Genomic DNA, 12,686 nt, shown 5'->3' with positions numbered 1-12,686 from the left:
CACCTCCCTGTATACCGACACCAAATCTCTTTTTATTATGTCCCAGAAGCACCCATAAAACTCTTTAGGCAACCCATCCCCCCCTGGTGTTTTATTTCCTTTCATGGAAGTAAGGGCTGCTTTAATTTCCTCTTCCTTAATCTCACCTTCTATTCCCTCTCTATGTTCCTCGGATAAAGCTCTCTTTATACCTCCCAATAATTCCTCTCCCTTCCTCCCATCTACCTCTCTTTTAGAAAACAGTTCCTTATAAAAGGCACAGACATACTTAAATATGTTTTCTTTCCCTTTAACCTCTCCTTTTCTGACATAAACCCATCAATTATTTCCCCTTTTTGTTTCTGTTTTATTGTTTGAAAAAAATATTTAGTTCCTTTTTCATCTTTTTTCTCTTTCTTCTATCTTTGCTAAAAATGCAAACTCCTAGTACCTTTTAATTTTCCCTTTTATCTCCGCAATTTCCTCCTTTCTCACCTCTAACCCTCCATTTCGATTTGCCATTATTTTTTGTAATCTATTATTGTCCCTCCAGATCTCCTTTCTTTCCTGTCTTCTTTTCTTTTCTGTATATCTTATGCAAAAACCAGCAATTTCTATTTTCAACACTTCCCACCATTCTAAAAGTGATACATACCCCACTTTAAACTCTTGCCATAATTTGTAAAAATCTTTAAATTCCTTTTTAAAGATGTCATCTTCCAGTAAACAAATATTCATTTTCCAATAACCCTTACCCATATTTACCTCATTATTTACTATTGTGACTAACACCATTTCGTGATCTGAACACCAACATGGTAAAATCCTCAACTCTTTTATTTCTATCCCCTGTGTTATAAAAAAATAGTCTAGTCTACCTCTATTCCCCCTCGTATTACCCCATGTAAACCCTGAATCGTCTTTATTACCTTTCCTATATGCATCCTGTAAGGAATGCTCTTTTAATTCCTTTTTTAAATAAATCCCTGAAAAGTCAACTTCCCCATTTTTTTCCAAACTATCCAAAGTTATATTAAAATCTCCTCCCATTATTACACATCTATTGGTATCCCACAAAATTGGTAAGTTTTTGAAAAAACCCAATCGTTTAATTCTAACACAGGGTGCATATACATTAATAAAGCGAAATCTATACTCACCCCATCGTGCATCTAAACATTGTAATCTCCCCGGCACCAGTGATACATAGTTTTCTATCATAAATCCATTATCCTTAAACACAATCCCCAGCCCATCCGAATGTACATTCCCAATACTCCAATATGAAACCCCAGCAGTCCATTCTTTAGTGAAAGTTATTGTATCTTCTTCACCTTTCAGATGACACTCTTGTAGGAATGCCACCTCAAAGTCCATGGATAACAAGGAAAAAAACAAAGCACCCCTCTTTCCAGCATCTTTCAGACCTCTCACATTGAGGGATACAAATTTCAAATCCGTCATTTATGAAGATCAGCAGGTAATGTTTTCTTTTTCTTTCCATTTCCTTTCCCCTTGTCTGTCTCTTCTATGAACCCAGTGGTCCCTATAAAAAACTCCACATCTTCCCTCGATAGGTAACCACCAGACAGCAACCCTGCCTCCACAACCTCCACCTCCTCCTCCGATGTTGATAAAGGAGGCACTATCGGGGATCTAGGCATCGATGACACACCCGCAATCTCAGGTAAGCCCGAAGACCCCTCATCATCCATCCGATGATCCAGTGCACTAAACAAATTTAATATCTCTATCTTGTTTTCTTCCTCGTTTCCTTTTATTTGCCCTAAGATCAAACTTCCAAGACTCTTCAGCTCCTTGCTCTTTCTCATCCTCAGTTCTGTCACCCCAGGAAGTATTGGTTTTATGCTGGAATGTGTCTGGAATCACTGTATCTTGTAACTCACCCCCCTCCCTCTTCCATTTTCTCAGACTCCTCAATGGCTGGATTCGTTAGCTCAGCTAGGACAAGGCCTGAAACAGAGCTCCTTGCTGAAACCTCTCTCACACCCTCCATTATTTCTGTATCTGTGGGTGAACCTATATGGCTTACTTCCTCATTTTGGCCAGTAGAAGCTCGATGGTATGCCTGTATTTTCTTAATAACAACCTCAATGGGCCTAAGGTCTCTTCCTTCTTCTCCTCTTGCTGCACTGGCATACATTCTTTTCCGTTTTGGGCATGTCTTGAAGAGATGATCAGTAGCCCCACACTCTTTGCACACTTTAGGTTTTGGACACTCCGAAGCAGCATGACCCGGATCTTTACAATTCAGACATCTTATATTGCATTGGTGTTCCAAGTGTCCAAATTCCTGACATCTCCTACAATATTGAGGCTGACCAGAATACACTATGTATCCCCTTACCCCTGCAATCTTAAAACTGGCCGGAGGATGATGATAACCTTGAAAACCAGCTGGGTCCTCGTTGAGTAACACTTGATACTGCCTTTGTCCATTCCACACCCCGAATCTATCTCTTCTGTACCTTGCCGTAGATATAAGGCCGAGAAGCGATGCTGCTATGGTGCAGTGGGGAGGAAGCGGGACATGTCCACGCCCATCTCGGCTTTAGTAAGTCAGGGAGACCTGAAATGCTGGGGGATGGTAGGACCCTCCCCCGTCTGCAACGTCACCAAGCCTCGCCCCGATCGGCCCGACTGTGGCTCTGCTGCGGCGGAGAGTACGGCATCGCTCGTAACTCCCAAACGGCCCAGGTTGCAAAAATGGCTGTAACTCCAGAGAGGAATGAGATCACTTCACCCAAAATGGGCACGCCTATGCACGGGCTAAGTCTGTGGTCAGGAGAGAAAGGGCGCTGTGACTGGCCACTTGGTGGCGCTGTAAGGTGAAAAAAAAGGAAAAGAAAATGAAAAAGGACAACCAAACAATCATGAAAACAGCTACAGCTCGGCAACAGTCAGTCCGATCGACTTGAAAAGAGTGGTCTGTGAGAAATTTGAACTAAACCACCCACCAGGGGCTGATTTTTCAAGAGCGCAAGTTTTTTTTTTTTTTTTCTCCACACAAGCACAACCCATACCAAGCGTATGACAGAAGTCCTCATTCTGAACAGCTCTCTGGATCATTGAGAACCCGAAAAGTAAGCCAGAACAAACACTTTCTATAAAAAAAGGATCAGGAGGGAAAACCCATCTGCTTTTTTCAATCAGCACTTTCAGGGGAGAGCGTGAACGCAGTCCCCCACTACCATTAATTATGCAGTCTTCTTGATCACCTTCTTGATCATGGTGTCTCCCCTGCCAGGTAAGTATGAAGGCCCAGGCGGCCAGTCAGAGGTACCATTTCCATCTCTACCGTCCTCATCAACGGTGATTCCCTGCCCCTAGCAAAGGAAGGACGGCTGCCTTCCGTTACGGGCCTGCAAACTGCCAAGCGTTGGCACGAGCTGGCGCTTCCCAACCTTTGTTTTAGATCAGTGTTTCCCAACCGTGTTCCTGGAGGCCCCCCAACACTGCATGAATGTGTTCTATGTCACCTTAATCAAACACACCTGATTCAGATCATCAGCTCATTAGAAGAGACTCGAAGATCTGAATCGGTTGTCATCTGTTTTAGATGACTCCCTTTAACCAAACACACCTGATTCGATGCATCAGCTCGTTAGTGAAAGACTCCAAGATCTCAGGTGGGTGCATCAGAGGAGAATTCTCAATAAAACAGCAACCACGGCATCTGCAAGGGCAGACCTCAGGGAGAGCCAGGACAAAGCCCTCATTCCTTTCTCTGTTATTCGTCACAATAAGCAGCAATCCCTGAAAAGGGAAGGACACCGTTCCTGGAGACACTGCAATACCAGGCCAATGCGTGGAGTGGACAGAGCAAGCCCCGGCTCCAGCTCGGTGATGCAAAAATCAATTTAATATGTAGTCCCCGGGTAGGGGATGTATCAGATATTAAACTGATAAGAACAGATTTTCTTTTTCTTTTTCATAGTTTTATTGTCACAGTTTCATTAAAAGCCATTTTAGCACACATGAAGTACACTTCAATTAAGAGACACGAAGCACAATAAATGCAATTGGGTCAAAAGTGAAGTAATACAATGTTGAATGTCATCAGAGTCTGTGTAAACAATATTTCAAAGGACAATATTTTGTAAAATTAAAACAATCAATGAAAGGATAAAACAATAAGACACAAAGTTTAAAAGAAAGGTAATGAGGTAAAAGAACATAAAACATGTGTCAGTAAAACCACTTTAAAAGCTCTCTCTATCTATTGTATAGGAACGGGTGTGTCCTTATAAACATTATAAATATTTTTTTCATCCACCCCAGCTCTCCAAAACCAGTCCCAAGGACCCAGCCCTTCAGTGCCCAGAGGAGATCCTCTTAAACCGAGGCACCGCTGCTCCACCCATGATGTAATAGGAGCATCTAAGGGCAGTCAGGGCTCGTGGCCGTGGGAACCTTTCCTTGTGAAGCTCTGGTCCCCACGTCCGAATGGCGACATGCGGTGTAGTCCTGCAGCCTTGATTTTGCCAGCTGTACAATGTACAGCTGCATGCGCTTCCCTACCAACAGGTTTCTGGAGGTCCAAATGGCATCTTTGATGCAGTTGAGGGTGAGCCACCATTTGGTGTGCTGGCATTTCTTCTTGGCTCACCCCACCTATGACCATCAGGTAGTCTGGGACCCCCCCTGCTGGCAGGTACGGGAATTGCTGGGGACCAGAGCATGCCTCACAGTCTCTGGTGCGCCACACCCAGGCCGTGGGCAGATGGAAATCTTTGACATGCCTCGGGAGTGCATCACTGCCCTGGCCGGGAGGATCTCATGGGCAATCATCCACGCCAAGTCCCGGTGTCGGTTCTGAAGAGCTGGGTGGGCCACATTGTGCAAAACTTTTGGGGCTTCACCCATGGTGAGCCCGCGCACTGAAGACACTTGTTCCCGTTCCTGCACACAAGAGAGGATAGAGTGGTGATTAGTTAAAACTGTCTCACTTTCTTTCTCCAACTTAAAAATCTTTAAGAACTTTTTTATAAAATTGTATGCAGGGGGGTTGATCGAACGCAAGGGGTGTCGTCAAGTCTACTGATAAAATTTTAAGGGATCTTAAAAAGGACCCCATCCAGAATCGAGTCATGGCTGCTGTTTTGTCTTGTCTGGATGGGGTCAGAGCGTACTTTATGTGGAGTGCTGTATATTTGGCTCCTAAAAACAAATAAGGGTCTGGTACGCCTTTTCCTCCGCTTTTTTTTTTTTACTGTTTCTCTTTTTAACCTCTCCCACTTCGACCCCCATAGAAAGTAAAAGATGGCTCGGTCCAGGGATAGGAGAAAAGATCTAGGGGGGAAAAAACAGAACATAACAATAAAAACAAGGGTAAAATCACAGCTTTTATGATTAAAACTTTTCCTTCAAAAGTCAATTGTCTCAGTCCCCAGAATGCCAATTTTTTCCTTACTTTCCCAATTGCATCATGCCAATTTCCACTCCCACCCCCCTCTCTGTCAAATTTAACCCCCAATATTTTTAAATTTGTGTTTTGAATGTTAAATTTTAATCCAGCGATCTTTCTAGGTTCCCATGAACCATAAAACTGTGCCTGGGTTTTGTCTCTGTTCAATCTGGCTCCAGATGCCTTCCCAAACCATTCTGTTAGATCCATAGTCCTCTGTATGGATAAAACATCCGTAAACAAAAGATTCATGTCGTCCATATATAAAACAGTCTTTGCAGTCAGTCCCCCAGTCCCAGGTATGGTCAGTCCATTAATCCATTGATCCCTTCTCAAGACCTGTGCTAGAGGTTCAATGCAAGCCACATATAGAAGAGGAGATAATGGACAGCCCTGACGGACCCCACTGCGTATATTTATCGCTTTTGAAAGATTCCCATTAACTAAGATTCTGCTGGTTATGTCCCTATACAGCAATCCCACCCAAGCTAAAAATCTCCCAGGAAACCCCATTTTTTCCAAAACTTGGAACTAGTAATGGTGCGAGACTCAATCGAATGCTTTTTCAAAATCTAAATTTACCACTATCAACCGAATATTTCTGTCTCTCGCATAACAGATAGCATCTCTTATCAGTACGAGGCTGTCCGTGATCTTCCTTCCTGGGACTGCACAGGCTTGATCTGGGTGGATTAGGTCTTCTAAAACTGTTGACATCCGTCCTGTTAAAAGTTTACTAAAAAGTTTACAATCAAAGTTTAAAAGAGTTATGGGCCGCCAATTTTTCAGGTCTGTCTTGTCATCTTTTTTGTGTAATAATGTCATTATACCCATCCTAAAACTGTCCGAAAGTCGATCGAGGTTGTCAAAGTCATTAAAAACTGCCAATAAGTCTTGTCTTAAAATGTCCCAAAATGTCAAATAAAATTCTAAATGAAGACCATCAGCTCCAGGAGACTTACCCCTTTAGAATTTTTTGATACTTTTATCCATCTCCACAAGGTTAAAATCGTTTATTAAAATACCACTATCTTTTACTGTTTTGTCCACAAAGGTTAGAATTTCATTTAAAGGGGTGGTAAAACACATTTTTTCGAAGGCTTGATTGTGTTTGTGGGGTGCACTATAACATGTGTTCATGCTTCGTTTTTTTAAAAATTGCATTATTTTTCATATATTTTACCTTTATTCTACACTGCTCTGTCCCTCCTTGTAAAACGGTCTGATGGTTTCCGGGTTCTGTGAAGCCAGTCCCTCAAAAATAGCAATGGGCTCAGATTGGTTAGCTGCCCCTTTGTGTTGTGATTCGCTAACCGCCTAGTGCACGTTTTTCGGAAACGTCACGCCCCTTACCTTTAACAGTAGTCTGTGCTTTGGTGGTATTAGAAACAATGGCTTCAATAAAACCATACCAATTTGAGCCCGAATCGGACCCAGAAAATTTTAGTGAAGATGATCGAGCAGAACCTGTTCAAGAACGGCTGTTAAACGACATTTCAGAATGGTATGTTTTTTTGTTGTTGTTGTCTCATACTTTTTAGATACGTTGTTATTTAATTGTACTAATTATAATAGTTGATGTTTAATTTATAACAATAATAAGTGTTTGTTTATTATCAAAAGTGTATTCAAGAACCTTTTTTATTTAAAAAAATAAAAATATTTTATTAGGTGTACATGTAATAACTGTGCAAAAATGCCAACTGAAGAGGAAAACAAATGCTGCAAAGAAATACAGAAGGTAGTGTAATAAGCTAGTCCCAATATTATGAATAATGTGTTAATAGTTCTGTATAATTCTTTTTTCATATTTAAAAGGCGAACATAGCTTAAACTCATCGTCTTACATTACTGTTTAGGTTGTAAAACGAATGATGGAGGTTCCAGACCCTCCTACATGTATGGTTGAGCATCCAGGTTTTGAACCAAACTGCTTAAATCCGTATACTTTACAAAATATTAATAATATTTACAGAGCCAACTATGGACCAGTGAGACGCCGAAATGAAGAGGAGTAAGTATTTATTAATTTTTTTGAAATTATGTTGTGTAAAATAATATAAATAAAAGACAACAGATACAAAATATATTTACACAAGACATTTTATACAAAGACAAAAACTATCAAAATAACATTTTCACATCACATATACATGTTTCCAATATACCACTGGTTTTATATACAATATTGAGGTTTTCTATTCCTGCCATAGGCGTTTCCGTTATCTGGCCTATCGCAGCTTTGTCAGCTGGTGCTGGGGCTACCTAGGACGTAGTGTGAGGGTTGTCATCCCATCATGTGTTGTTAACCGGATCCGCCTACAGTTTCCTGATCCAGCGGGACAGTATGTTGGGTTCCGGCCACCCCTCGACTGAATCGTGACACACGGTGGGCAATCACCTCTTCTTTGGAGGGTTTTTCATACTGTGATGACAGAGAAGGTGGAATGGGGATTGCGTGCAGCTCTTCTGCATATGGCTTGGGGTCCACAAAGACTTTATGTATCAGAAGGCTCATAAGGTCATCAACATAGTCTGTAAAAAAAACAGAATACTGAGTCACTCTATGGTTTTACATAATTACTGATAAATAATTTACTTTTGTTTTATAATTAACATTTGCGTAATATTTATAAATATTTTTTGAAAGCTTATATTTATTTTATTATAGTTTTTTTTTAATATTATTGTTAATAAAACATTTTACAACTTACTGTATGTTGGTTCTATTTTCACTGGCTTTGCTGTGCATTCCCCTTTTTTGAACTTATACACAGCCTGTCCTTCAGTTGTTGTTGCCTGCTCACGGTTAGCATTTTCATTATAGTGCATTGCTGCAAGATACAGCCTGTAATCATTGCACAATCCATAAAATATGAAAAGATTAGTACACTGTAAAACCCGACAAGTAACGTAACTCAAACCGTTTGAGTAAACAGATATCCTTAAAAACCTGACAAGTTAGGTTTACTCAAACCGCTTGAGGAAACCGATTGCCTTAAACCATTTAAGTTTTAAAACTAACACACTGTAAAACCCGACAAGTAACGTAACTCAAACCTTTTGTGTAAACAAATATCCTTAAAAACATGACAAGTTGGGTTTACTCAAACCGTTTGAGGAAATAGATTGCCTTAAACCATTTAAGTTTTAAAACTTAACAGTTATGAGTACTCTGAACTTAATTCAGTTGAGTTTACTGAAAGAAGATATACATTGCAATTAAATAATTAAGTGATTATTTGAGTGATAATTGTGAATTAGTGATGAACAGCTGCTGTTAACAAACAGAATCACTGAAGAAAAGAGAAACACAAGAACTACAACTGACTTCAGACACAGCCTTAGATAAAATAAAACTGAAATAAAATACATTTAATCTCTCAAGATCTGATTAAACAACCCCACAAACAGCATCACCAGCTCCACTTATTAATAACCAGACTGACTTTATTTCTGTCAGACGTCTACAGAAGATCTGATTGAGAATTAACTAAGGTTTAGATGTTGATTTGTGTTTTCATTTGAAGTAACCATGTTAGAGATCAGTGTTTGCTTTAGTTGGGCTCTTGACCCTTGATTTCTGTCTTAGTTTTTTCTTTGGCTGTTGTAACCATTTGTTGTAACTCAGAAGCTCAGAGAAGATATCATCAGGTGTTATACACACACTCACACTCTTAGAAGCTGCTTTTATACAAAGCAACTTACAGTGCATTCAGGTTAGCATTTTTTTTTTATCTAACCTGTACCTAGATGTTGGTTGTTATACTGTATATTGGTGATGATAATCATTGATTATTGAACTGTTTGGAGTCTAATCTCTGACGAAATAGGTGTTGTGTAATTAGTTGGATTGATGTGTCACTTAGTCACACACAGACATCAATAATCAGCATATGAACCTCAACAATGGTGACCATAAAAAAAAAAAAAACAATGCAGCAGAGCATGCTGGGAGCCATGGATGAGTTTTGTACTACAATAGTACCCAGCATGCATTTCAGCATGTTTTTTTTTTTTTTTTTCGTAACCAATGTTGAGGTTCATATTCTGATTATTGATGTCTGTGTGTGACTAATTGACACCATAGAAGAGCAAACTGTTTGGAAAGTCCTTTATATTAACTGATTATGAAAAAAACACTGACTTTTTGAATGGCTTTCATTGTAATCAACTGAACTAACTATAGAACACCTATTTAGTAAGATTTTGAACAGCTCCATAATTGATTGTCATCACCAGTATGCTGTACAACAACCAATACCTGATCATATTTTCTCTGGGTTTTTAGAGTTATAACAAACATGTTTCAAAAACACATGGTTACAACGTCCAAGAAAAATAATCTAAGAAATCAAGGGTCAAGAGCCCAACTAAAGCAAACACTGATCTCTAACATGGTTACTTCAAATGAAACAATAAATCAACATCTAAACCTTAGTTAATTCTCAATAGGATCTTCTGTAGACATCTGACTGAAATAAAGTCAGTCTGGTTATTAATAAGTGGAGCTGGTGATGCTGTTTGTTAACAGCAGCTGTTCATCACTAAAGCTCAATCAGCACTTAATTAATCACTTGATTACATAATTGCAAAGTTTTAAAACTTACATGGTTTAAGTAAAGGCAATATGTTTAGTCAAACGGTTTGAGTTACTGTGACTTGTCAGGTTTTACAGTGTAGACTGTATTGTGACAAATAAACAAACAATTCAGAATAAGAGACAAATGTTCAATCAATGATTATAAAACGCAAGAAAGGCTCACAGTCGCACAGTCAGTCAAGAGAATGTGAGAGTGCTCGCCAAGATGGGAGGCTTTCTACCTCTTTATATCTCTGCTACTTATAACATAGATAACATAGGGCCCCAGGCAAAGCTCCTAACCTATTGAACCTTTTTCTACCTTATTAGGAAAGAACATTATTTATTATAGGGAAAGATCATTAATATTAATAAAATAATGAATAAAAAAACATTTCCATAACAAAATGTTAGAAACAAGGTTTATAAATATTACTGAATATGTTAAAGATTATTACCTGCACAACATTCCTATGAAAGGGAAAGTCACATTCTTTGGGGCAAAACGCAAAATCAGACTGTGGAATGCCTCCAGTGATGATGTCTGAAAGTGGTGGCTGAGCTTTTCTATATCCTTGAGAACTCTCTTGTTGTATAATAGCTTTTCCACTTTATGGAGCGCTATTGATCCTGTAACCAAACAGATAAAATAAAATGAAGAAAATCTCAAGATTTTACTAGTTTACTGTCATTTTATTGTCATTTTTCTCTCTATACAGTCAGTATATCAGTTCCTGGTTGGAACCATTTTTTTGGATCCCTGGAAACTTTGTCTGGGTGTTCACACTTGGGGAAGAGGTGGTTATCATGAACATGTACATTTTGTATGTGGTTCTGCAGTGAATTCCCCTTCGCCACCTTTTCTAGCCCAGACTCAGAGGAAATCGCACTCCAATAAACATGGTTTTTGATGCTGTGCAACCATTTTTTCGGCACCTCGCAGTCCTTCATTTTTGAAAGTTTGTCAAGTTTCTTAGATAAATCTGTACAAAGTAAAAGCTTGGTTGTACAATCATTATTTCAAGATAATCAAATTACCCCAAAAATAAAAATTTACAAGTTAGGTTGAACAGTTAAACAATTAATTGAACAAGAATCAACTTTGTATTTGATTAATAATACAAAGATAAATAATTACCTTTCTCAAAGTGCCAAATGTCATAGAACTGAGTGATATTGCGGTCCCTCAGGTACTTCTGAATCTGCGGATGGCGATCGTTGACTATGTAGTCAACAGCTAAACCATTAGACTCCAGCTTACCGAGACAACGCTTCAATCCCTCCTTTTCCATATGATAACTGCCACCAACCTCGTTGCTCTGTTGTTGGGTACACAACATTTCAAATATAGAGTATAAACAATAACAGATTAAAGAAAGTGTAACAATTTTTTTTTTTTTTTTTAAATGCTTAGGAATTACTAACCTGAACTATTTGAAGATCCAGAATTTTGTTGGTTTCCATGTGCATAATGGTATAGCTGCCAAATTTGGCTGAGTGTCCTATTGTAAACATCATAATCATATATAGAACATTACTGAGACATCAGTATCATAATATTTTATGAAAACTCAAAGACTATAAAATAAACAGAGTAAATTTTTTTACATACTTTAAACGTACCTGGCGTGTCAGCATACATATCTCCAGCCACAGCAACATTTCCTCCCTCTTGCAGCTGTCTTATAAGATTCAGTTGATCTTGGTTCCACTTGTGTATTATGGTAGGCTCTATGAAATTCCTGGCATGAATCCTAAAAGTTACAAAATGCATCATCTGGAGCTTCATGGCCTTGAAAATCTATTAACATAGAAATCAAATAACACTGATACAGTACATACATACTGAAACAACACAATACTTTTTTGTGAATTTTATTGTAATTGTAATACCTTCTCAAGTTGTTTAAAATATCCACCGGTAAAATACATTGCAGCAGACAATAGCAGGTTTCCAAGTGGGGTACTCCCTACAATGGGCTGGCTCTGCCACTGTCTGTGGTAGTTACACTTTTCACAAAGCTGGGTGAATGCAACAAAAGTCCCCCTTCGTCTGCTCTGGACAACACACTTTGTCTTACAAACTGGACAGGACAAAAACAATGTATTTGTTATCGCTGTGGTCGGGCTGTGGATCTATCCTAAGGCAATATAAAAAGAATAAATATTAGGAAGTTGCTTTCATGTTATATATATTTTTTAAACACAAATGTATTGGTAAAAATGTGTGTAAATATGTATTTATATCTTACGCCAATTCTGATTCTTCAGTGACAACAGAATCTGGGTTATGTGGAATCATTGGGTTCGACATTTAATTCTGATTCTTCTTCCTCATCTAACACCAGATGAGGTCTCTTACTGGGCCTGAAGACTGAGCCCCTTACTGGTGTTGAAGACAGCTGCACATCAGGAAACATGTCAGTTGTTTGGGTGCCCACATCATGACCATAATATGTTGCCTGAATGCCTACAAGTACAAAAAAAATTAAAAAATACAATTACTCATAACCATCTGTCATGCTATTTCATTTTTTTTTACAGTGAGAAACATAAGCCACTTTCTAATACACCTAATTTTCAGTAGCCGGTATAACAATTATAATTAATAAAAAATATGTAATATTTATTAGTATTGTAAATTATAAAGTAAAACAAATTTATTTTATGTATTTATTTAATTTGTTTGTTAATTGG

At 38.6% G+C, this 12,686-nt stretch overlaps 1 protein-coding gene and 2 pseudogenes across 1 annotated transcript; all 3 read right to left on the bottom strand.

The window, feature by feature from the left end:
* Nucleotides 1-3,159: 3,159 nt before the first annotated feature.
* On the bottom strand, nucleotides 3,160-3,255 carry LOC122142053 (annotated as a pseudogene).
* Nucleotides 3,256-3,763: 508 nt separating this feature from the next.
* On the bottom strand, nucleotides 3,764-3,967 carry LOC122142105 (annotated as a pseudogene).
* Nucleotides 3,968-7,568: 3,601 nt separating this feature from the next.
* Nucleotides 7,569-10,965, bottom strand: LOC122142004. Its single transcript, XM_042751204.1, has 4 exons — nucleotides 10,724-10,965; nucleotides 10,448-10,619; nucleotides 8,122-8,255; nucleotides 7,569-7,942 (listed from the first exon to the last, which is right to left on the bottom strand). Exons 1-4 carry the CDS (start codon nucleotides 10,938-10,940, stop codon nucleotides 7,713-7,715), a joined length of 753 nt encoding a protein of 250 aa, XP_042607138.1. The 5' UTR covers nucleotides 10,941-10,965; the 3' UTR covers nucleotides 7,569-7,712.
* Nucleotides 10,966-12,686: the final 1,721 nt, after the last annotated feature.

This window comes from Cyprinus carpio, chromosome B23, assembly GCF_018340385.1.
Source record: "Cyprinus carpio isolate SPL01 chromosome B23, ASM1834038v1, whole genome shotgun sequence".
Taxonomy (NCBI): Eukaryota; Metazoa; Chordata; class Actinopteri; order Cypriniformes; family Cyprinidae; genus Cyprinus; species Cyprinus carpio.
Note: the sequence above shows the minus strand (reverse complement) of the source record. Positions and strands in the feature narration are given on the sequence as shown.